Below are 27,029 nucleotides of genomic sequence, written 5' to 3' on the forward strand. Positions count from 1 at the left end.
GCAAATTCACAGAAATCTATTCAATTCATAAGCATCATTATCAATATTAGCTTGAGTACTGAGGGCTGGAGGTAGACAGGTGGTACCTAGGAAAAGGCAACAGAATACCTTCTAGCATCGGGAAAAGTACTAGAAATAAAATATTAACTTTGGGTCCTTGTACAAAATGCATTTTCATTTAGAATCCTGTATGTAGCTTTACTGATCTTAAAGAAAGCCGTTACTACAGGTCTGAGAACAGAGTATTTAAAATGCTGGAGGAAGTTGAGAGAGGGAGGCATAGCCAATGAGGGGAGATGAAAACGGCCAAGACTCCACAGTGTGGAAAGATGTTGGCTGAGAGCAGTATACAAAACATAGTGTATGAAATACAGACATGTTAATGGGAACCCAAATCATTAGAACCAGGGGGCCCTCCTGAAACTTGAAAGAAACAAATTTAGTACAAATATAAAGAAATATTACTGAATTCCACAGGTGATAGATATGCTTTTTCTTTTTAAGAAGTGGTAAATATAAACTTATTCCAAAACAGATCATGAAAATTCATGGGTAATAGAGTTATTTAATGAGTGATTCAGAGAAGTCAAGAAAGGTTTAAATAAAATGCAAGCTACATAAGGCTGTTTTATTTCTATCTTTGTATTCCCAGAGCCTGGCTAACACAATCCCACAGCCTAGCCTGGCATATCATAGAAAGGGGAAGAGAACAAGCATTTTCTTTTCTTTTCTTTTCCTTCCTTCCTTCCTTCCTTCCTTCCTTCCTTCCTTCCTTCCTTCCTTCCTTCCTTCCTTCCTTCCTTCCTTCCTTCCTTCCTTCTTTCCTTCCTTCCTTCCTTTCGTAGGGCAATGAGGGTTAAGTGACTTGCCCAGGGTCACACAGCTAGTAAGTGTCAAGTGTCTGAGGCTGGATTTGAACTCAAGTCCTCCTGAATCCAGGGCAGGTGCTTTATCCACTGAACTACTTGATTGCCCCCCAGCATTTTCTAGTTGTCTATTAGGCGCTTTGCAAATATTATTATCTCATTCACTTTTCCAAACAATCCTGGGACGTAGGTGCTATTATTATCAGCCCCATTTCATAGTTGAGGAAAATGAGACATATAATGGTAAGTGATTTGCCCAGGTCCATATAGCTACTTAAGTATCTGATGCAAGTTTTGAACTTAGGACTTCCTGACTGTAAGCCCTATCCACTCTTCCAATCAGAAACTTAATAAGTCTAGGGCACCTAGGTGGCACAGTGGATAGAGTGCCTGGCCTGGAGTCGGGAAGAGTCATCTTCCTGAGTTCGAATTTGGCTTCAGACACTTACTAGCTGTGTGATCCTGGGCAAGTCACTTAACCCTGTTTGCCTTAGTTTCCTCTTCTGTAAAATGAGCCGGAGAAGGAAACGGCAAAGCACTCTAGTATCTTTGCCAAGAAAACCCCAAATGGGGTCATGAAGAATCAGACATGACTGAACAACAACTGAAGCCTTTGTTGAATTGAGTTAAGGTACATCCCTACTGTTTTGAGAGCAACACAAATAGAACAGCTCCACCTTTCCACAGCATGCCCCTTGGTAACAGTGCCTGTCAGACAGAATTGGGCTCTCAAGCAGAGACTTGGGTCTCATTCACTCTGACAATTCTTATATCTTTAAATATTGTAGAATTGCCAAATTTGAGAATTGTTCTTTAAGAAATGATGAGTTGGTTGATTTTTAGAAAAACATGGAAAGTCTTGCATGAAATAATAAAAAGTGAAGTGAGCAGAACCAAGAGAACATTGTTTACAGTAACAGCAAAGGATCATTGTGAACAACCAGGTTATTCTGGGTACTATAAATACTCAAATCAATTATAAAGGACCTATGAAGGAAGACGCTTTCCATTTCCAGAGAAACAATAAACAGAGGTATGTATACTATGGTTTTACATGTATTTATAGGGGGCAGCCAAGTGATGCAGTGGATAAAGCACCGGCCCTGGATTCAGGAGGACCTGACTTCCAAATCCAGCCTCAGACGCTTGACACTTACTAGCTGTGTGACCCTGGGCAAGTCACTTAATCCTCATTGCCCTGCCCGCCCCCCCCCCCAAAAGAGGTAGTGTTTGAACCTAATGTTGGTTCCTGACTGATACTCTGTCTTTGCAAGTTAAATACATTTCTCTCCACCCCTTTTTTGTTGTTGAGGCAATTGAGGTCAAGTGACTTGCCCAGGGCCACACAGTTAGTGAGGCCAGATTTGAATTCAGGTCCTCCTGACCCTGGTGCTCCATCCACTGTGCTACCTAACTGTACCCCCACTTCCCCCACCCCACTCCCTTCACAATCTGACTGCTCTAGGCCTGGAGTCCTGTTGCTCAGCACCCTCAGTATAGTATTTTTTGTTTGTTTGTTTTTGGTGGGGCAATTGGGGTTAAGTGACTTGCCCAGGGTCACACAGCTAGTAAGTGTTAAGTATCTGAGGCCAGATTTGAACTCAGGTCCTCCTGAATCCAGGGCCGGTGCTCTATCCACTGCGCCACCTAGCTGCCCCAGTATAGTATTTTAATGTTATAGTCTGGGACAGTGGAAACACCATTGGAGTAGGAATTTAAGTCCCATTTTTCCCCACTACGAACTAGCTATGTGACCTTGGGCACACCTTTATCTCCTTATGCTTCAGTTTCCTCATCTGAAAAATAAAGGGATTGGACTAGTTCTTCAAGGTTTCCCTCAACTCTGAAATTCTGTTGAATTCCATTCTTCACTTCTGTATTCCTTTTAAGAGGCTCCATAGTTCTAAATCCCTCAGCTTCCCCATGTCCCATGGTCCCTGAACATTTATTCATTTTTGCCATTCTATTCTTTTTCTTTTCTTTTCTTTTTTGCAGGGCAATGAGGGTTAAGTGACCTGCCCAGGGTCACACAGCTAGTGAGTGTCAAGTGTCTGAGGCTGGATTTGAACTCAGGATCTCCTGAATCCAGGGTCAGTGCTTTATCTACTGTACCATCTAGCTACCCCCTTGTCATTCTATTCTTGAAATTACACATGTGTCACAATATTAGGTCAACCAGATTTGTAAAATGGGAAAACAAATCATTCTGATGGGAGATCAAAAGACACTACAAAGTTCTAAAAAAGATTAGTGATAAATCTGATGAAAAGGTTTATTTGGTCACCCTTACCTAGAGATAAAACAAGTGAAGGGAAACTTTTGGGTGGTGAGGAAGGTTCAAATCAGTGATGTAAAAAGTGGATGAAGGTCTTCTTTCTCTTTTCTAAGGGGAATGCAATGGGGGGAAACCCCATTAAAGCTTGGCTCTTCTCAGTGGTATTCCTCCTTGACAACATCTCCAGAGAGCTCTGCACCTCCTCAGTGCTTTCTCTGACAGCCCTGTAACCATTTGCCCCCAGGAATGTGTCAGCATGGGCTCACATGGCTAGATCTGTGGAAAGGCTGTGTGATACTTTCAGATCTTATACTTAAATTTATAAGAAGATTAATTACTTTTTCCCAAAGCATTCTGGAAGAACTAAGATTAAAAAGCTGAAAATAAGAAATATTTCCTTAAAAGGAAGCTATCTGCTTATCCTGTTCAAGAATCCAAGAAAGACCTGAACAATGGTGACTATTATGGGAGGGGTGGGGGAGGACCTCCGTGGTCCCTTTTCAGCATTAAATCTGAGATCCTATGCATCTGCATTGGTGACTCAGTCTACTGTGTCCCCTCGAGGTTTTTCTGCCAGACTGGTACACGCTCAGTTCTTTCCTTATAGACTTGTATTCCCTCTTTAAACTTTGTGAGCTATTTAAAAATTCTTACACCTTCAGGTGAGGGCAACTTCACCTTTGGCAAGTGATTTCACTTCTGGGCCCCAGTTTTGCCACCTAAAAAACAAGAGGCTTGAACTGAATGTTCTCTAAGGCCCCTTTTACCCCTGCCACCCTTGGATCCTATAATGCTAGTAGCCTAGTCAGAAGGGGCATTAGAATCACAGACTCTCTGTCCTCTTCCAAATGAAATTTAAGCCTTTAGAGGGGCCCAAGGGAAACAAATCTGAGGGAGAATACAGAGCCTTTTGAGACCTTTGGATGGCTTGAAAAGACTCCCTCCTTCTCCCCCACCCCCCAAAAGCCAACATACCTTTAGGACTTCAGAACTTGGAATGTTCCATGTGCAGTCATTAATATGCAAAAAATGCCTTCATAAATACTTGATACTGAACACAGTAGGGAATCAGTTCATTTGAAAGAGGAAATGGGAGCTTGGAGTTGAAACATGTCTGCTTGTCTTTTTTTTTTATTCCTCTTTTCATCTCCACATTTCCCCTTGTAGTTTCACTCCCCCCTGTCCCTCATAGCCGCTCAGTCCCCCACCTCCATCCCCGGTATCTCCTGGGCTGTTGTTGATTTCAGCTGCTAATTTCACTGCTACTTCTCTTTGCGTTTGATTTAGAGCCCAGACCGCCATTGGCAGATGAGCAGCTTCCACGATCGCTATCCTAACAATTTGCCACCTACGCGCTGGACATGAGGGTCCAACACTTTCTTGCCATCTGTGAAGGTACAGAGATGGCTTGTTAAAAAAAAAAAATCACCACTCTAAACGTCTTTTTGTCGCCGTAGCAACCAGTAGGGGGCATCCTAGTGTAGCATCTTGAAGCTGGTCCTAGTCACAGTCAATGACCCTGCCTTATCCGGACCTCAGGACGCCTTCTGAAATCCAGGTTCTGTGGATTTCCAATAAAGGGTGGCTGGAAATACTAAACTATGCCCTCGTTCCCCTCCTCATCCCTCCTCCCCCTTCCCCTCGCCCCCCCCCCCCCAGTCCTCCACGGGTAAATGAAAAAGTAAATTTATTTTCCATAGTGAAAATCATAATAATGCCAACTCTTAAAGGGAAAATGTGATAGAAAGAGAAAGAGAAGAACAGTAACAACAACAAAAATCTGCTGCTGCTGCTGCAGATCGATTTGGCTTGGAAGCTGCTTGCCTGAATGAAAAAGGATGGACATGTCAGTGAGATTCACCAGACAGAGACTGGAGGCATCTCCCTGAATATCTGCCAGTGGTATATCAGGGGACTGTAAACTAAAGTCTGCTAAGCATGAAGCCTTAGCCCCCCAAATTGATCCCAGATGCTTTAAATGGTAAACATTAAATTAGCCATTTATATCAAGTAAGGATAAGAAAGTAGTTAAAATGGATGTCTGGGACTGTATCATGGCGAAGTGGAAAGAATGCTGGTTTTGGAGTCAAAAGATGTGGGTTCCAATCTTGACTGCCATTTACTTACCTGATGTTGGGTGAATCACTTAATATTTCTGGTCTTAGTTTCCTTATTAAAAAAAATGAGGGGATTAGACTAGATGACCTCTAAAATCCTTTTCCAGTTCTAAATCCAATGAAATTTAATTGAGGATTTGGTAGCCAGAGGAGGTTTGGGCGCTCTCTGATGGTCTGGCTGCTTCAACCATCAGACCTTTCTTCATAAGGAGATGACAACCATTATGGAGGTCTTTCTCCAAAAGAGATTCCCCTCAGTAAATATTAAAAAAATGCCTGTGAGGGGCAGCTAGGTAGCGCAGTGGATAGAGCATCAGCCCTGGATTCAGGAGGATCTGAGTTCAAATGTGACCTCAGACACTTAACAATTACTAGCTGTGTGACCCTAGGCAAGTCACTTAACCCCAATTGCCTCACCCCCCCCCCCAAAAAAAAGCCTGTGAAATCCTCTAAGATGTAGGCAGATAACTGTAGATTCAGGCCTTAGCAGGTAAAGAGAAAATTTAAAGCTTTGAAAAAAGTCTCTCTGTTTCTACAAGGCCACGATCATGGAATCATGGATTTGGGGGGGGGGAAGGGGGAAGGGACCCTAATGGCTATATAGCCTAACCCTTTCACTTTATAGATGAGGTAAGTGAGGTCATCTATCAGTGACAGAGGCAGGATCTATACTCTGGTTCTCTGACTCAAAAATCCAATGTTCTTTCTACTCAATGGCATTGCCAAGATGGTGGGAGACAGTGTTTTAGATGGGAAATTAAAGCACCTGGCTTCTGCCGCTTATGGCCTGTGAGACTCTAGGCAAGTGACTTAACTTGGGTCTTGGTTTCTTCATCTGTAAAACGAGGGAGTTGGATTTAATGGCTTCTGACGCATCGTTTCCAGCTCTAGGTCTATGCTCTTGTGATTACTCATTGGGTCACCTCAGGGACATCAGGAGAAAGTCCAGACTGGCATTCTAAGAGAGCTGGATAAGCAACCCCCCCCTCTGCAGACTAATATAACACAGTGACCTAACAAATCTGGCTTGCTGCTTCTACCACGGTTGCTTGGTTTTCATCTTGTTCCCGTCTAAGAGGAGGGTCTTGATTTTCCTACTATGCGTGGCACGCAGTAGGCACTCAACAAATCTTGTAAATTGAATATAATTCTAATTTAGCCCCTTTCGTGAGAATAATCCTGTTAACAATCCCCCTCTCCACATCTTAAAGTGTGACAGTGGGCCTCCAGGATTCTCTTCAAAGTAAGGACGCCTTCATTTCATGTTTCTCACTCTTTTATTTCTATCTGATTAAAGGTTGATATTAATATAGGGTCTCTATGGACTAAGGTTACTCTGAAAATTTCCCTGGGAAGATTTTAATGTTTGCCTGGGGATTTCATCCATGTGTTTGTGTAGCCCTTTAACTTTAAAAAATTTTTTATTTTGGTCTAGACTTGTAATTTCATCTGCAGAGGGAACTCTGGTGTGGAAATTTCCTCCTCCAACACAGACTGGCAACTCATCTGCCAGTTGTGGGCTTGGAGTTGTGTGTAGAAATGAGAGATGACGAGAATTGCCCTCAGTCTCACAGTTGGAATTGGGCAGAGGAGAACTTGAACCCAGGTCTTCTGAACTCCAAGCATAGTCCTCCTTCTGTTATTCTACAGCAGTTTCCCAGGCTTTTAATGGGAGAGAGGGGGCAGTGGTAGGACACCAATCAAGAAAACATTTTCAACTCTGCCATTGACTTACAGTGTGATGCAATGCTGGCTGAAATGTTCCTAGACGTATAATTTAATTGTTCAAGGGAACTTCTGGTTTGCAAAACCTCTCCATAGATTCATCTTGGCAACTCTCTCTTAATTAATTAATTAATCAATTAATTCATTCATGGCAGGGCAATGAGGGTTAAGTGACTTGCCCAAGGTCACACAGCTAGTAATTATCAAGTGTCTGAGGCTGGATTTGAACTCAGGTCCTCCTGAATCCAGGGCTGGTGCTTTATCCACTGTGCCACCTAGCTGCCCCCTCTCTCCTAATTTATAGTCTTAGGGAGTTGCTGGGCAGTTTGGTGGCTCCATAGTGCACACAGTGCTGGGCCTGGGGTCAGGAAGATCTGAGTTCAAGTCTAACTCCAGACACTTACTAGCTTGTGTGAACCTGGGCGAATCCTTTAAGTTTTCTCTGCCTCAGTTTCTCCAACTGTAATACCACTTACCCCAAGGGTTATTATGAGGATCAAATGAAATAGACACTTAGTAATTGCTTGTTCTCACCCTTTTTTCTCCCCTCAGGGGTTAAATGACTTGTTTAAGGTTAGACAGTATTTGTCATATTCAGGATTTGAATCCAGGTCTTGGCTCCAAGGAACGGGCTGCCTCTCTGCTCTATTATATTTAAATGGTTAAATATAATACTCTTATAGTGTCACATTATGTTATTGGGGTTGATATTAGCTCTCTTGGTGCAAGCATGACCTTTTTATTTATGTGGTCTGTGGTGAATTTATAATGGTTTTAGATATAGTCTCTGAGGTGCTATAAGGCATTTAGATTCTGATAACCCCCCAAAGTATATTAATTTAATATTTTCTTTTGTCACAAAGTCTCCTTCAAAGAGTCTCTAGATACTCACTTATAAAGGACAGCTTCAAGGTAGGCATTTTTATAAGATGAAAATATTGTTCCTATGATAATTCCTTTCCTTATCTGAAAATTTCTACTTTGTTCTTGTTCTTGTTTTTTTTTTTTTTTTTTGTGAGGCAATTGGGGTTAAGTGACTTGCCCAGGGTCACACAGCTAGTAAGTGTTAAGTGTCTGAGGCCGAATTTGAACTCAGGTCCTCCTGACTCCAGGGCTGGTGGTCTATCCACTGAGCCACCTAGCTGCCCCTGAAAATTTCTACTTTGATTTGTCTTATCTCAGCAGCAATCTCCTAGGACCTGCAGACCTATTAAGTGATAACCCATCTCTTTCCTTGACCTCTGGGCAGTCACTTATGTCTTTTTAAAAACAACGACAATAAACTTTCAGAAGTTGAAGGGGAAAAAATGAAAGAGACTAGAAATTGGAGAGAAGGAGGGAAGGACTAGGGAAGCATGCGATCCAGGATGGCAGCGAAGCTAAATCAGGGAGAGCTCAATGTCAACTTTTCACTTTGTTCCTTTTCTAGGTTTCTCAGTTCTAGAAATTCCTTTGGTTTCTTCTACTAGGAGCATTTTAATATAATCACAATTGCATAGCTTCCAGTGGCCAACAACTTTATAAAAATTGGTAAATACATTGCTCTAGAGCCATGTGAAAATGGTTACTCCTATTCTTGGTAGAGCAGCAAATGAGGCTAACCATTTTGGAAAACAGTTTTCAAACTATGCAAAAAAAGTGACTTTATTGCTCATACTCTTGAATGAAGTGATACCATAACTGGGCATATGGCAGGTCAAATACAGAGCAAAAGGTCTTCTATATGCCCAAAATATGCTTAGCAATCCTTTTCTTTATGGTAAAAAAAAGTGGAAACAAAGTAGGTACTCATCAATGGGGGACAAATTGTGTTATGTGAATGTGATGGAATATTATGTAAAAGGAAATAATGGAATATGGAGAATTCAGAGAAACTTGGGAGACTTACTTGAACAGATATAGAACCAGGTAAGCAAGATCAAAAGAATAATATCCACAATGACCATGATAAAATTAAAAAAAAAAACAACACTTGGGGGGGGCAGCTAGGTGGCGCAGTGGATAAAGCACTGGTCCTGGATTCAGGAGGACCTGAGTTCAAATCTGGCCTTAGACACTTGACATTTACTAGCTGTGTGACCCTGGGCCAGTCCATTAACCCCCCATTGCCCCACCAAAACCCCCCAAACCAAAACAAAAAACAAAAAAACCCCACTAAGATACCTAGCAATTTAGATCTACACAATGACAAATCTTGACTCCAGAGGGTAATAGGATCATAAATGTAGGAAGGAATCTTAAAGGTCATCTAGTCTAACCCTCTCACTTTACCAATAAGGAAACAGATTCAGAGAGGTTAGCTTGCTTATTCCCTTTCACACAGGTAGTAAATAGAAGAGTTAGGATTTGAACCAGGTCCATGACTCCAAACCTGTCATGTTTTTACACTGTATTATACCGACTGATGATGAGATAAATTTTTTCCTCTCAGTAGGCTGGTGGTGGAGTATGTATACAGAAAGAGGTATATAATGCCAGACATGTTCAATGTGTTCATTTATTTGTTTACCTGCACTTCTTTGTTATAAGGAAAGTTAGCACAGTGGATAGAACTTTAGACTTGGAATCAGGGAGACCTGAGTTCAAATTTAACCTTAAAATACTTACTTAGCTGTGTGTGACCTTGAATAACCTCCCTCAGAACTCAGTTTCTTTATCTGAAAAATGGGGATAGTAATAGCACCTATTCTTTCAGAGTAGTGAGATCAAATGAGATATTTGTAAAATGCTTTGCAAACCTTAAAGTTCTATATAAATGCTAGCTATTATTATTATTATTACATTAGGAAGTAACAACAATATTAAAAGATAAAAACATAACAATCCAAAGCATAAAAGATTTAAAAAACCCAGACATTATCCTTGCATAGAAACTAATTTCCAGACAAACTCTCTTCTGTTTTTCTCAAGGTTATCTTTTGTGGGCTTTTCCATCATTTTCTACTTTTTATTTTTTGCTTGTTTCCTATCTTAAGCACACTGACCAATTAGTTTATAAAAGACCAGTACATCTTACTTACAGTGGTTAAGTGCTCAGGGTTTTAATGAAGACGCCTTTCTGTCTGTCTTTGTTCACTTACATTGCTTGCATGTGGCAGGTAGGGAAACTGTCTATTCATCTTATTAGTGTACTGGAAAAACCCTGAAATTATTGGATCTAGAAGGGACCTTAATGATTATCTCCAGGGGTTCTTAATGTAGGGTCCAAGAAGTTGATTAAAAAAAAACATTTTGATGACTGTATCTCAATATAATTTGTTTCTTTGATAATCTTATATTTTTTTTATTTTATACATTTAAAATCACTAATTTGAGCAGGGGTCCATAGGCTGCACCAGACTTCCAAGGGGCTTATGACACAGAAAAGGTTAAGAAGCTATGCCCTAGCTCCCACTACACTCCATCATTTTATGAATGAATGAATACACCAAAGGCTGGAAAAGTGAAGAGACTCCCCTAAAATCATTCAGTTAGTAGAAGAGTTAGGAGTAAAATCCACAACTCTGTGCTATCCCTCTCTCTGTCTGTATAGCTAGTAACACATACTAGCACTTGTGGCTTTACCATTGTTCTCTCATGCCTGGAGCCTTACGACTCTTTATAGAAAAAAGCTTGAAAAGCAGGATCAATAACCATACCTTTTCCGCTGACTCTGACATCAAGGATGAGGTTTCATAGGCATTCACATGAAGGACTAGTTTCTGAATGAGTGTTTCCTTCAGTGAAAGGCAGAGAGAAAAGAATCAGAAATTTCAGCTGTATTTTCCCCCTGGTTTTTTATATAAATGATACAGAATCATTTAGATCTAGGATTATAAGGGACATCAGAGTTCATATAATTCAACCTCCAAAATTTTCCAGTTGAAGAAACTGAGACCCAGGTTACATGACCTTCCACAGTCACACAAGTAAGTAAACAGCAGAGAAGGGATTTGAACCTGGGCCATCTGCCTCTAAAACCAGTATTTGTTGTATTGTATCACCCCCACCCACCGAATTCACATTATATGTATATAGCATTCACGTGTACTCGAAACATCTCTACAAAGCCACATTCCCAAAGCTGTTTATATTAAGTGATGCTGAATCTCTTACATACAAATAAGTATTTTCTTGTTTCCGTTTGCTTATTACGGGGATAAAATGGAATTCTTTCTATGACCAAAATTCAGAGACAGAAAGGAAAAATAAAAGAGAAAGACGTTGATAGGGAAAATTGCTGATGTTGGTGAAATATAAATATTGCCTGATGGAAGCTCAATCCTGCTGGAAATCCTCTAGATAGAGAGAATAGAAATCTCTCTTTTCCTATTTATCTGTTGAAGGAGACCTTCAGTGAAGTTCTATTCTGGTCCTTCATCCTGGCATAGAGGTGAATCTGGGGCCTTAGAGGCTGTTGCCCGCAGAGGTCATGCTCTGACAGGTTTTCATCAATCTGGAAACTTTTTAAGTACTAGCAGGTTTCAAATGGTAGAATGTCTATTGTCTAAGGACTGTCTTGCCTAAATTTGAAGAGGTTCGGTTCAATTCAACTCGAGACATTTATCACCCCCGATAAACATGGACCTGTGCTAGACTGCTGGAATGCAAAGCCAAGAAAACACTCATTTGCTTCCATGGATGTTACATTTAGGGGTTGAGGGTGGGGAGGGATACAGCATGTACACAAATAAATAAAGACAAAGCAACTTAGTAGGGAGAGAATACAATAACTGGGAAGATCGGGGAGGTGGTACCTCACCTGATCCTTGAGGAAGATAAGGATTCTTAGAGAGAGTATGAGGAGTGTAGCTATGTATGATTTTTTTTTTGGCGGGGGCAATGATGTTTAAGTGACTTGCCCAGGGTCACACAGGCTATGTATGATTAAAAAAAGAGTCTAGACATCACCATTTCAAGAAATTATCTTACTGCATTTTTTGGGGGTGGGGCAATGAGGGTTAAGTGACTTGCCCAGGGTCACACAGCTAGTAAATGTCAAGTGTCTGAGGCTGGATTTGAATTTAGGTCCTCCTGAATCCAGGACCAGTGCTTTATCCACTGCACTACCTAGCTGCCCATTTCAAGAAATTATCAAGGAAAACTGCCCTGTTATCCTAGATCTAGAGGATAAAATAGAAATTGAAGGAATCCACTGATCACCTACCTCCTGAAAGAGATCCCCAATGAGAACTTCCAGGAATATTATAGTCAAGTTCCAGAGCTCCCAGCTCAATAGTGAAATAGCAGGAAAAGAGATAAGAGATATGGTGTAGGGGGTTGATAAAAGGGAGAGTGGATTAAGGGAGGCAGCAGCCAGAAGCAAAACAGACTTTTGAGGAAGGATAGGATAAAAAGAGAGACAGAGAGAAGGATTAACAAAAGAAAGTAGGATGGAGGGAAATGTACAGTAATCATAACTGTGAATGCTAATGAGATAAACTCACTCATAAAATGGAAGCAGATAGCAGAATGGATTAGAAACCAGAATCCAACAATATGTTGCTTACAAGAGACACACTTGAAACAGAAAGATACACACAGAATTAAAATAAAGGGTTAAGCAGAATCTATTATGTTTTAACTGAAGTAAAAAAGGCAGTAAGTATATCAGACTTCAGATAAAGCAAAGCAAAAACAGACCTAATTAAAGGAGATAATCAAGGAAACTTCTTTTGCTAAAGGTGACATAGATAATGAAATGATATAATTTTTTTTAATAGCAAGTTTCTTGACAATGGCCTCATTTCTCAAATATATAGGGACTGAGTCAAATTAATAGTATAAGGGCTATTCCCAATTAATAAATATGTACAGGCAGTTTTCAGAAGAAGAAATCAAAGCTATCTATAGTCATATAAAAATGCTTTAAATCACTATTGATTAGAAAAATGCAAATTAAAACACCTCCAAGGTACTACCTCACACCTATTAGAAATGACATGCTGGAAGGGGATGAGGAAAATAGATATCCTAATAACCTGTTGATGGAGTTGTAAACTGGTCCAATCATTCTGGAGGACAATTTGGAACTATGCCAAGCACTATATATAAACTTTGCATACTTTTGACTCAGCAATACCACTACTTGGTCTGTATCTCAAAGAGATAAAAGAAAAAGGAAAAGGATCACTATGTACAAAAATATTCATAGCAGTTCTTTTTGTGGTGGCAAAGAATTGGAAATGGAGAGGATGCTCATCAATTGGGATCAGCTGGAACAAGTTGTGGCATATAATTGTGATGGAGTACTATTGTATTATAAGAAATGACCAGGAGGGTGACTTCAGAAAAAACATGGTAAGACTATATGAACTGATGCAAAGTGAACTGAGAAGAACTCAGAGATCATTGTGTACAGTAATAGCAATGTTGTAATGATGATCAACTGGTGAAAAACCTTGGCTACTCTGATATCAATACAATGACACAAGACAATTCCAAAGTAGTCTTGAAGAAAAAAAATACTATCTGCCTCCAGAGAGAAACTGATATATTTTGAGTGCAAATTGAAGTATAATTGCCTAGCTCATTTATCCATTTATTTATTCATTCATTCATTCATTTATCTATCTATCTATCTATTATTTGTTAATTTATTTAATTGTTTGTGCTTGGGTGAGGTGGGGCAACATGGCTAATATGGAAATGTTTTACTGATTTTCACAAGTCAAATTGATACCATTTTTATTTACCTTCTCAGTAGGTGGAGGAAGGGGTGGATAGAAGGGGGAGTATTTGGAACTCAAAAATTAAAAAATGTTAAAAGCAATATTTTTTAAAGGTGAGATAATAAGGATACAGACTTATTTAGTTGAGCAGAGCTAGCCCCTGCATCCATATCTGACAGTGCTTGGTCAGAAAGGTATGTGAACTTGTGTGGCATTGGGGATTCTGACAAGCCTGAGGAATGTGAAGTTGACTGGGCCTATTTAAGCCCTGGAAGCGCATTCCAATTGCTCAAGCGCCAGTCACTTGACCATTAAGTCTTGAGGACATTCCTGTCCGTTAGGAGAAAACTGGCACAGTATATATGAATCAAATATTGTTCCTACAACAAGTTTTAATTGATAAGACTTGACAACTGATTGGATGTGGCTAGGGTTAGGAAGAGGTCAAAGTCAAAGATAACTCAGATTATAAATCTGGGTGACTGGGAGAATGGTGGTACCCCTGACAGAAGTACAGAAACTTGGAAGAGGGGTGAATTTAGGGGGGAGAGACAATGGATTCCATTTGGACCTTCTGAGTTTGAGATGTGTGTGAACCATTCAGGAGAAGATATTCCCTGGAGGTTGACTTTTTTGGGGAAGGGAAGGGGTCGCAGCAATTCCCAAGTCTGTGTACCAAAGTAGTGAGGGGTGACAGTAGAGTATAGACTTTGTCTTTTATTTATTTACTCATTCATTTGGTATTTTTTCCCAGCCTTACATGTAAAAACAATTTGTAATATCAATTTTTAAAAACTTTGTGTTCCAAATTCTCATCATTTCCCCCTATCCCCCCTTAAGAACTCAGGCATTCAATATAAGTTAGTAGAGTATAGACTTCTTTAGGGCAGGTGTGATTGTTTTATTTTTTTCTACATATATTACCAGTACCCACCATTGTGCTCAACATAGTAAGTGATTATATCAATGCCTGTTGAATCTCAGTGTACATTGGTGGAAGGGAGTGATTCATGCCATGAAATCATGGCCCCCTGAAGTATAGCAAAGGGTGCTTCTGGGGATGTGAATAAGAGGAGGGTCCCAGGATTTCATTAGTTTCATTTTTTTCATAAAACAGTACATTTAGTGCAGAGAAAAATATCTGTATCAAGAGATAAGGAGATATCCATTTCTTAAGAAGCAGACCCAACCAAACAGATGCTCTTGGCTTGCATCATGTAAGCCTGGTCATTATATCTATTTATATATTTTAATCCATCACTGTCCTTTATCTTTGAAGATAAAGTCCATTGACAATGATTATGATGTGTCACCTCAAGTGACTGAAAAGACCATGTCCATTTAATGGTCCTTTCCCACAATCTGTATGTGTGAACATTCTCCCTTTGAGTTCCACCCTAGTGGTTCATTGGAGGCTCTCTCATTGTTTGGATCACTGTAAACCTGAAATGTTGGTGGACCTGAAGACTTTCCTTGGAATGGCTTCCCCACTCCTTGTTCCTCATGGTCTGATCCATTACTTCTTTTGTCTCCCAGCCGTCCATATTAAGAGATCAAAGGATGGCAGGATCATCCATTTAGGATTAAAAGGGACCTCAAAATTTAACTAGTCTAACCCCCATCACTTTATAGATGAGAAAAACAAGGACCACTGACCACAGGCTGTTTGAAAATGGGCTTCAGTATATCTTGAAAACATTTCTCTCTTCCTGTCCTGCTTGTAGTTACCCCACTTCATCTTGCCATACAACAGTTACTTGGCCATGGTTCATTCTTCAGACAGATTCGGTCTGCAGACTTGTGTCCCTTCTCTGTACCTTGGAAGGCCCCATTGATAGCCTTGACATAAAACTTATGAATTCTAATAAATGGGGAAATGCTTCTTACACAAGCAGAAGGCTTCTATCACCCAGGGTTCAAGAAATGTAAACACATTTTAGACAGAAGGCTGAAAAATCACTTAGCTTGGCTATGTGACCCTGGCAATTCACTAAAGGTCTAAGTTGTCAGGAGGAAAGACTCTTAACTGAAACCACATTCCTTAGAGATAAAGCAATGGACTGGTCAAACATCCTCTCTGAAGAGCCGGGCAATCTCTAACACTATTATCAAGGCCAAGAAAACTAACTAAATCTGCCAATTCACTGGGGCAGGGCCCATTCCTTTGTGAGCCATAGGGGTTGATGTGTACACTCACAGATTAGGAACTGGATGACATGAAGTTATGGCTAAAAATAGGAGAAGCAATGCCTTTCTGTGGTGAACATTCCTCTGGCTCAAAGATAAACCGTGAACCCTCTCTGTAACTGGCTGCCCACCATCTCATCTAGGAAGGCAGACTCACGGGCCCTTGCATTAATTGGGCTGCGGGCTTTGAGCTCAGAGATAGCATTCTTGCTCGATAATCTGTCAGCTTCGGAGATGACCCTTGTTAGAATCTCATCCCAAACCTCCCTTTTCTTCTTTTCCAGAGCATGGAATCCTTCATCAAACACTCAAAACTTGAAAAGCAGGCTAGAAGAAGAGATTAGTAGTTCAGAAGACAGATCCTGAAATGTCCTGTAATCCAAATACTTCACCAAATGTTCTTAACTCCCAAGCTTGGTTCCTATAAAGAAAGCTTAACCAAATTTCATTCTGAATTTTGATCCTTCTTTTATGTTTTCTTTCTTCCCAGGATGGGAAGACTCCCCTCCCCTACCACCACCCTCCTCCCCGACCTCAATCGGTTTGTCAATATGGAGATGGTAGCCACCAAGGGGTCTACTTATCAGGTGAGGTAAGATATCTGACTCCTTCCCAGATCTTTGTCAGAGCCTGGGAAAGAAAGCTCAGACAGTCAGGCTCCAACGTTATAACAGTGGGTGGCAAGGAAGACAGGGCCACAGTCACAAGCGTTCACAGAAACCTCTCAGCAAGGGTTCAAGGCCAACCCGTTTCCAAAGCCCAAGGTCCCCAAGTTTTACCCGGTGAGAAGCAGTAACATCCTTTAAAGAACAAACTGCACCAAGGTCAGGTGCTGGCAATTCCTGTCCCCAGCTCTCTTTCACTCAAGTATTGGGCTTCTCAACAGTGATCAATGATAGAATTAAGTCAGAGGAAATTTAACTTGTGATTTATAAAGTGCTCAATATAATGTGGCTGTTGCTGTTGCTGTTGTTTTATGTTAGTCTGGTAAATCCTAATATCACTCAAGTCTTCTGGGTTTTTAAAAAAAGTCATTTTTCTTCTTTGGTTTCTTTTGTCATACATGAAAAAAGGGAAAAATGCAAATTCAGATGATTTTTAAAAGTTTTTTTCCAGTGAAAAGTTAACCATAAAAGGAAGGACAATCTTCATCCCTCTGCATAGCCTCTTTGGGCTTTCCTCAAGAGGAAGACTTCTAAAAATACTTTATTTTATACGTGGTGACTCAAGAAGCCAATGACCTATAGAGTGTTTGTCCTGTAACAATAAATCTCAAGTCTCTACTTGTTTAACCCTGGAGACCAAGACCCAAGATAGTAATTTTATATCCTAGACATTATCAAATTTGGGGGACAAGATTTAAGATCCTGCCTACCCCAGACATTTTCGCTTGGAAACTTCTTTGATAGGGAGGGGAGGATGGGGGCTTTGTGTAAATAGTTCTTAGACCTGAAAAAAGTCTCAGGGCCAGATTCAAACCTTAGGGAATTCTATCAAAGGATCCCAAAGGAACAGTCTAGAAGAGATCAGTCAGCCTGAATTTAAATATGGCAATGCCTAGTAAATCCAAGGGAGATTTTTTTTCTTCCAAATTGGAATAAAACATCTTTTTACTCAACTTCTGTTTTCTTAGACTATAGCAAGCCCCAGTCTCAAGGGTCTGGCTATGTCTTGGGAACAAAAGCTTCTCACAAAAGTTAATAAATTATTTTTTATAGTGACATTCGAATGTAAATGGCCCATTACCAAGCTTGAATTGGAAGAAGGCAAGCTTATTAATGGAGTTTTAAGCTTGAGTTGGGGGAGTAACAGAACATAAAACACAGGAGAAACTTTCCAATCAAGCCAATATGATTAGAGAAGCAGAGACCAGTGGTGTTAGCCTGGATAGAATTGTCAGAGAGACCAAGAGTACATCAGCTATATAACTAGTTGGAATGATTTGGGGGCTCAATCGTTCATTGCAAACGTAGGAGGCAATGTGAGCTTAGAGGATCCCTGGACATCCTGGTCTATGCTCCTTGGATACCATCATCTCCATGGATTTTGTGAATTGGACCCAATGAATTTTTCAGTTGGATTAGTTATGAGGCCCAAGAGCATAGATTCATTTTCAAATAAGGAATTGTAGAACACATAATTCACACAAAGCAAAGCAAAAACTTCTAAAAGTATGGAGAATTGCAAGAGAAGTGGTAGAAAAAGGAAGAAGAGAATATGAGTACGCCCTTGGGGAAGACAACTGGAACGTCTGAAGAGTAATGTAGGAGGTAGTAGATCAGCTATTGTAGACATAAAAAATGAAAAAATATATAACCCAGTGTATTTCTATGTATTTGGATTTGTGTACCATGTAGCATGTATAAGGATGTGCTTGAGTACCTTTAGTAACTTCTTGGGATATGTGGGGTTCAGTGCTTTTAGATGATGATGCAATGTACCATACTGCCTACTTGATGTACCTTTTTTGGGGGGGTGGGGTGGGGCAATGAGGGTTAAGTGACTTGCCTAGGGTCACACTGCTAGTGTCAAGTGTCTGAGGCTGGATTTGAACTCAGGTCCTCCTGAATCCAGGGCCGGTGCTTTATCCACTGTGCCACCTAGCTGCCCCGTAGATAGTATTTTATTGGTTGTAACAAGAGATTCCTAGAAGAGATCTGTAACCACTCACCAGAGTTTGACTTGACCTTCCGTACAGGAAAAGTAGATGAGGAATGTTTATTGCTCAGGTTACAACATGGGTTTGGGTGGCCAACTTCTAGAACTTCTGGATCAATACACACATGTGTGTATATATATTTACATGCATCTATCTATCTACGTATATCTCAGAGACAGCTAGTACATCTGGGCAATGAGTTGAGTTCATAATTGAACAAGAAAAGTAGAACAAGGGGAAACAATTTATACAATAACAATATTGTAAAGTCATACAACTTTGAAAGACTTAAGAACTCTGAACAATGCAATAATCAATCATGATTCTAGAGGACTGATGATGAAGTACTCTATTACCTGTTCTCCTTTTCAGTGAGATGCAGTGAGACATACATTTTTTGGACACGACCAAGATAGAAATTTGTTTTACTTGTCTATACATATTTGTTACAAAAGTTTTTCTTTTTCCTTTTTATCCCAGTGAAGGTGGGGTATAAGGGGAAAAACCCTTATTAATTGAAAATTAAATTAAATATAAAAATTCCCCAGAAATGAGTCAAGTAGCTTATAAATAACACATATGTAGGTTTTCTGGGTGGTTGGGTGGGGGGGAACCTTACCTTTCCTGACATGCTGATCCCTTGAGCACTCTTCACCAAGGTTGGTACTTGAATCTACAAACTGATGTGCTGGAAAGAAAAGAGGGAGGTATTAAATGATCATTTCAATATGTGTTGAGAGAATTGTCATGCACACACAAAAGGGGAGAATGAATAAATTATTATTGTGTTAGCTTTTAATAATAAATATTAATACATGAATATAATGGAATACCACAGCACTATTTAGAAACGATTGAAGGATTGGTTCAGACAAATCTGAGCAGCCTTGGATGAACTGTCTCAGAGCAAAGTGAGTGAAACCAAGGAAACAGCAGTATTATAAAGAACTCTGACTGATGTGAAAACCAACTACAATTCCAGAGGATCTGATGATGAAGAATGCTACCCACCCTCCTGACAGAGAGGTGATGGATTCAATATGCAGAATGAATGTAGATTTTTGGACACAGCCAATATGGAATTATTGTTACAGAGTTTTTCTTTTCTTTTCTGCACTGGAATAGGCAGGTGGAAAGGAGAAAAAGTAAATGCTTGTTCATTGAAAAAAATTTAATTAAATTTTTTTAAGGGAGGGGATAGTAATCATGGACAGAAATACTGACTCTTAAGTCCAGAGATGAATTAGATCATTTGGAAAACTTGCAGATGTTGTCATGGAGAATAACCTTTTTTAGGTCACTGTTTAACAATCCCCCAGAAAGGAACAACTAAAATATTAGGAATGCAAAAACCTGGAGCTAAGAGCTTTCATTAGGAGAACAGCACTAAACAGTTAATTCCAGACATAAAATCTGAGTAGATAACACAAATTTGGACAGCAGATGTTTCGCGACAAGCAACATGAGCAGTGGCGGCCTCATTGTGGATGATAGACAAGCATGTGGAATCCACAGTCTCTAGTGGAAGTCCAAATATGAGAGTTGGAAAAGTAGAGTCATGGGGGGGGGTGGAGATTGGAAAATTGCACTGGCAATCCAATTCTAGCCAAAAAGACAGGTTTTTCTCAAAACTCCCCTCCCTCAAACCCATCCCCTTTTGTTATAGATATCTTGGGTGAGAGTCATTCTCCTTCCTTGTTGTTCAGTCATTTCAGCAGTGTCCAACTATACATGACCCCATTTGGGGTTTTCTTGGCAAAGAGCCTGGTTTGCTGTTTCCTTCTCCAGCTCATTTTACAGATGAGGAAATCGAGACAAACAGGGTTAAGTGACTTGCCTAGGGTCACACAGCTGGCAAGTGTCTGAGGCCAGATTTGAACTCAGGAAGATGAGTCTTCTTGACTCTAGTCCCAGTGCTCTATCTGCTGTACCACCTAGTTGCCCATTCTCCTTTCTACAGTTATCATTTCAATACAAAGTGGAAGCAAATTTTCAGACAGTAGCTCAAGCCAGATATTTTAAAGACTGAAGATGTTGTGATGTAAAGACAACAGACCTGAGTGATGGAGAATCCTGTGTAGATATATGTATACATACTTATATGGTATGTATATATGCAACACACACACATACACACACACACATATATATATATACTGGAAGCTATAAATTCATATTTGTATTGTGTGTGTGTATATATATATATAATATATATATATATGTAGATACACAAAGCATATAAATGTATATATTTCCACCAACAGAATATGAACTCCTTAAAAATAAGACTTGTACCTGGAACATAGTAGGTGCTTAATTAATCCTTGTTCATTGATTGGACAAAGAACAGTAACGAGTTCAAGGGGTAGATCCTTGGTTGAAAAGAGATGGTTTGAATCTTTCTTAAAAAGAAACTTAAATAAATGCTGTGGGGGACAGCTAGGTGGCAGTGGCTAGAGCACAGGCCCTGGAGTCAGGAGGACTGGCCTTAGACTCTTATCAGTTGTGTGGCCCTGGGCAAGTTACTTAACCTCAATTGCCTCCAAAAAAAAAATGTGGGATGGAGGGAGCAAGAGAAGAAGAAGAGACTGAGTCAGAGTTGGAAAGGGCCTTAGAAGGCATCTAGTACAAACCCTAGAGAGTCAGTGTGGTATATGGACTGGATTTGAACTCAAGTCCTCTGAACTCAGAATCTTTTCTCTGCTCCCTGGACATCCTTAGGTCAGTCATTTACTGAAATTTCTTTGTACCTAAGTTTCCTCTATGTAAATTGAAGGGATTGAGCTAAATGACCTCTAAGGTCTTCCTCCTTTAAATATTTCAATTCAAAGTATTAATTCAATTCAATAAATATTTATTAATCCTTAAATCATTAAAATATTTATTAATCATTGAAAGGCAGCATGGGGGTAGTGGTTAGAAAGCTTTAGTCAGCAAGACCTGGGTTCAAATCCTGCCTCTGACACTCACTGCATGCTTCTGGACTAGTCACTTAACCCTTTGTGCCTCGAAAGCAGTCTCTATAAGGCCTATAAGTTACAGAACAATTGCTGACCTGGGAGGGAGGGAGTGTCGTTAATGAGAGTTCTCTATGCCAAAGAAATGACAAGTCTACATTAAAAAGTAAACAAGAGTTTGAAGCACTGAGGGGACAAGGCTAAAAAAAAAAAAAAAGATTTCTGGCCGGAAGGAGCTTACATCCTAGTGATGGTGGTGGTGGTAGTGGTGGTGTGAGGTGGGGCTGAGGGAATGGAAGAGAAATAAGACTTGTATACACACAAGTATGAAACGGGGATAAGTGAGAGATCCTAAGTTCCCTTACCTCACCAAATCCTATGATCTATGTTCTATGGTGAATCTTCCAGCCAAATTTGTTTACGAATACTCATTCCTTTGTCATTCCACTACTGATAATAAATACATTAGTGAATAGGTCAGAAAAAAACAAAACAAAACAAAACACGGTAGGGTTTTGATTGATTTGTTACTGTGGTGGGGCTTGCTTAATGGGGCTTGCGTACCAGCAGGCCCACATGTACATACACGCATCCAGATAACTTAGGATAAACAGGGTAACTTGGGATTCTGGGAACTAGCATTGTAGAGAGAAAAAGCCATGATTAGTGTTAATTGTTGACCCTACCGTTCAGAATAGATGCTCTTGAGAATGGAAAATGAGAACAGACATTAATTATTGAGCACGGACCTTGGAGACTGGCATTCTGGATTAAAAGGGGAGAGATAAATTGCATAATGAAATGTTAATTTTTCCCTCAAGAATTGAGTGATCCTGGTTGAAAGGGAAAACGAGGCTAAAACAATCATGAAAGGGAAAGCTCAGTATGTGTTGGGGGCAGAGGCTGTTGGAGGGTTACACAAACAATTCGAGGCTTCCAGTTGTGCCCTTTGCCTCACATCTCCCAAGAAATCCACTGTCGGGTTTCCCTTTCAAACTTATTTACCACAGTTGTCTGTGTGGAGGTTCAACCACTTCCATTGGAGCCCCCAAGACTGAGAAGAGCCACACTATGTTAATGGAAATTGGAGGAGAATGTGACACTTGCGTGCATGTATGTATGTGTGTGTGTGTGTGTGTGTTTTGTTTTTTGCTGGTACTTGGGGGATTTGACTCGGCAGAGACCAGCTGTGCGTGCCACATAAAGAATGAATCTGTGGTCCCTGTGAAAGTTGCTGAGCAAAGTCTGTCTCTTTGACGTCTTTAATTGCTATCTTGTCCCAATTAGAAGTGGCTGGATACTTGGGGAAAATATATCAAATGAATCCTCTTGACTGGGAGGGAAAAGGGAAATAGAAAAGTCACTGGTTAGAGGCTTTCTGGCTCAGGAAGTGTGGTGAAGTTGGTCGGCTTCCAAAAAAAGGACTAAAACAATTAGACACCCTTGCAAACGTGGTTGTTATTAGTGCCAAAACTACAGGTGCTTTCTGAGTGCCACTGAACTCCTTCCTTCAATGGGTGATGTGCAACTGTGTCTTTTCCCATGTGGAGTATCAATCAGTAATGATAATTGCTTTAGACTTTATAAGGCACTTTCACAGTTGTTACCTCATGGGAGCCTACCAATAAACCTAGGAGGTAGGGAGTCTCATTTTACCATAAGAGACAGCATGACATTAGAGAGACCAGGGTTCAAATTTAGCCTCTGATACATACTTGCTGTGGGACTTGTAGACGGGTAACAACTTCTTAATGTGATAGGCAACTCATGGGAGTCACGGTTCAGAAAGGACACTGATAACTGGAGAGTATACCAAGCAGGACAGACAGGATTGTGAAGGGTGTCGAATTCATGCTTGTGAGGAACTGGGGGGCTTTAGCCTGAGGAAGAGAAGACTTAGGGGGATCATGCCAGCTGTGCTCATAAGATTATAGATTTAGAGTTCAGAGAGAGCTTAAAAGCCATTTAGTACAATCTCTTCATTTTATAGATGAAGAAACTCAGGCCCAGAAGAGTTTATAGAATTGATCAAGATCACATAGGTAGGGGGCAGCTAGGTGGCTCAGTGAATAAAGCACCGGCCCTGGATTCAGGAGGACCTGAGCTCAAATCCAGCCCCAGACACTTGATACTTACTAGTAGTGTGACCCTGGGCAAGTCACTTAACCCTCATTGCCCAGCAAAAAACAACCAACCAACCAACCAAAGAAAATCACATGGGTAGTAAGAAGCAGAACTGGGATTTGAACTCAGAACCTCTGACTCCAAATGCACCACATCTTGCTGCTCCTTATGTGTGTTCAGATGTGGCAAGAAACATTAGACTTGTCTTCTTTAGCCTTAGAAGACAGAACCAGGAGCAGTGGGCATATGTTGAAAAAGACGAAAATCTAGGTTTGATTAATTAGGATAAGCATCCTAACAATTAGAGCAGTTAGGGGAATGGGCTGTCCAGTGAGGTGGTGAGCTCTAAATCATGAGGTGTCTTCAAGCAGAGGCTGGATAATCATAATCAGCTATGTTATAGTGGCGATTCCTTTGGTGGGTATGGTTACACTGGATGACTACTGAGGTTCCTTGATTTCCCAAATGCTGTGAAATTACAAATGAGTTACAGATTTGTTCAGTAGAGGAAGTTCTCTATACTGATTAAATCATGGGAATGATAAATGTGTTTTGAGGGATTTCTTAGACCTTGTGCTGATTGTATCCCCCCCTCTCCCCCCAGAATACCATGGGACCGCCTCGCTGAGATCCATGACCACCCAAAGGAGACTAGCCTAACAAGGTGCAAAGTAAAAACTAATGACTGAAGAATGTATATTATTCAGACTATAAATGTGGTTGTATAGGCAGCCTGCTGAGTGAGTCCCTCAGTACATATATCTTGGACAAACACTGCAGATGGACAATGAACTGGGGCCAGAAGTGAATTAAAGAAATAGAGCAAGCTGGATTGCATTTGGGAAATTGTGCAGTGCTTTCAACAATCCCAAGCTGCTCCCTGAGACAAATACACATCTTTTAAATGCCAATATTCTGCCAGTAATGCTAGATGGTTACAAATCATGGAAAACTGTGAAACTGAAAAATCAAATTTGTGAGCCATTGAAAGGATAACAGAGAGATGCATGATAGATCTAAATAGGCTATGGTGCATTATCAATTTTGACTTGTATGTGATGAGTGGCATAGAAGATATGGTAGGAAATTTACAATTGGATATAAAGTAAAGAATAACAATATGGATAAACTCCAGTCCTTCATTGGCACTCAGTAAAGAGAAATCCAAAAGCCCTGAAAGGGGGCAGCTAGGGTGGTGCAGTGGAATAAGCACTGGCCCTGGGATTTAGGAGGACCTGAGTTCAAATCCAGCCTCAGACACTTGACCCTTACTAGCTGTGTGACCCTGGGCAAGTCACTTCACCCTTATTGCCATGCCAAAAAAAAAAGCCCTGAAAGAAGCCCTCCAACATATTGGGTAGAGCCTCTATTGAGGATTTATGGGAGGGCATATTCAAAAATTACAGATGATGAGTTACAATCTGTGCTATTCGAGGGAAGACCCACAACATGGAGGACATGTATCCAACACCTCTTAGATACAAGGCATAGTGCTGGGTGATATGAAGTTGTGTAAGAAATGGTCCCTGCTCTCAGTAAGTTTACATTCTAATTGGGGAGATGAAATATATTTTGTTATTTCAATCCTTTCATGATTATGTGATCTCATGGATGGGAGGGGCTCTCTCTAATGGTCTAGATCTTGACCCATTTGAATCTTCTCATCCTTTGTGTCCATGTCCTCCCATAAATCCTTCACAATGGGACCACCCAACTTGCTGTGGGGGCTAACATCGCAAGGATACCAATACAGCACAAAGGCTATTCATCTCTTACCCTTGCTCTCACTACATGACTGACCATCTCCTTTTCTGGTCATATGGCTCTTTGAGGATATCTTTTACTCTACTTCCTGTGTGCAATTTGTCAATGATAATATACTGCAGCTCGCCATGTGTGTCTCTCCATTGCCCTTTGGATGACCCACATTTTGATTTTTCAGAGATTGTAGTATGCCATGATTCACAGTTGTAGAGTCAAGAGTCATCTCAGTAAATTTTTGTTTTGGGAAGACTTAGAGTCCTTGAAAACACTACACACAATTTCTATTTTTTGAATTGTCTTAAAAAAATTTTTTTAATGACATCTTTTGTTTTTACATCACCTATATTTCCCAATGTGTCCATCCCCTTGCTTTCTATCAAAAATCCATGCTGTATAATGAAGAATAAGATGAGGAAAAAAAAAAAACCCTAGTTCAGCAAACACTAAACCAAACATTGAAACACCACATGCAGAGCACTACACAGTTTCTCAAATGCATTTCATCCTGTTTTTTTCCTCTGGTTCATTCAAGGTCAGTTAGTGTTGATCTACAATGTTGTTGTTGTTTTAAATACTCATGAACTAATTTAATGGATGTTCATAGAGCTGCCTATTAGAGTCTGATAATGAGCATTCTTTATATACTTTCATAGAAATTACAAGCCCATGTAATGAGAGGGTAAATGCTATTGTGGGCTGAGGTGGGCTTCTTAGCAAGAGATAGGACGTTAAGGTGGGCTTTTGAATTACCAAGAATTGGGAGAAATGGAACTAAGAGAAAGAAACCCAATACAATGAAGTGTATTGTATTTACATACATACCTACATACATATGTGTGTGCATGTGAGATAAGGTAGAACTTAAGCAAATATTTTACTTTTTTGTTCTCTTAATTTACCAAAAAATTGATCTCGGGCAGATTCTGATCCCAATGTTGGATTTTCCCCCCCATCCCCCAAATCCAGAGGCTATGGAAATAGCATTAGATTCTCAGCCAAATTGCTGGGGTAGGGGATTGTCTTTGCTATGTTTAGATTCTAGATACCCTTGGGCATATGCCTCAAAGTGAAGTAGCCGGACAAGTATAACCCATATCTGATTGCTCAGCACCTCAGGGAGTGGGGAGGGAGGGAATGAGAGAGGGATAGAATTTGGAACTCAAACTTTAAACAAACAAACAAACAAACAAACAAATAAATAAATAAATAAAAAGGTGAAGTAGCCCTCTCTGAACTTGGGACTCTTGGGGTCCCTCTAATCAGGGCCATAGTGAAATTTCATGAAGGTGAAAGAAAAGATCCCCTACTTCACTCTCTTGATATGGCTGTGCTAGCAGTGCTTTTAAGACCTCTAAAACTATTTGGGGGGATTTTATGCACATCTGATAGGTCCAGGCTGTCCTATTTACAGTGTTAAGCTTAATGCACCTCTCTAACAAGTTCTATTAAGGGAGCTAAGTGTCCTTGTCATTCAAAATAAGACTAATATGAAAAGGTTTTGTTATCAGAAGGAACTCAAGTTGTCTATGGCTTGAATAATTAGTCCTAGGGAATTGCCTAAGACATGTAGAGGAGAGTTTAGCTCAGAGTCATATAGTTAATAAGTGTTACAAGTGAGATCTGAACCCAGGTCTTTCTGACTCTAAGCCCCACTATTCTCTGTCTTTTTTCCTAAAACAGCTGACCTGCATTCAGTTGGTGTTAT

General features: G+C 40.2%; 1 protein-coding gene across 1 annotated transcript in view; it reads right to left on the reverse strand.

Annotated features, from left to right (window-relative positions):
• KIAA2012 (KIAA2012 ortholog) overlaps positions 1 to 27,029 on the reverse strand; it is a 167,460-nt gene that overhangs the window by 79,982 nt on the left and 60,449 nt on the right. Inside the window, 3 exon segments of the mRNA XM_043995853.1 lie at positions 10,622 to 10,675; positions 10,677 to 10,699; positions 19,099 to 19,167. Coding sequence (XP_043851788.1) covers positions 10,622 to 10,675; positions 10,677 to 10,699; positions 19,099 to 19,167 — 146 coding nt within the window.

This window comes from Dromiciops gliroides, chromosome 3, assembly GCF_019393635.1.
Source record: "Dromiciops gliroides isolate mDroGli1 chromosome 3, mDroGli1.pri, whole genome shotgun sequence".
NCBI lineage: Eukaryota > Metazoa > Chordata > Mammalia > Microbiotheria > Microbiotheriidae > Dromiciops > Dromiciops gliroides.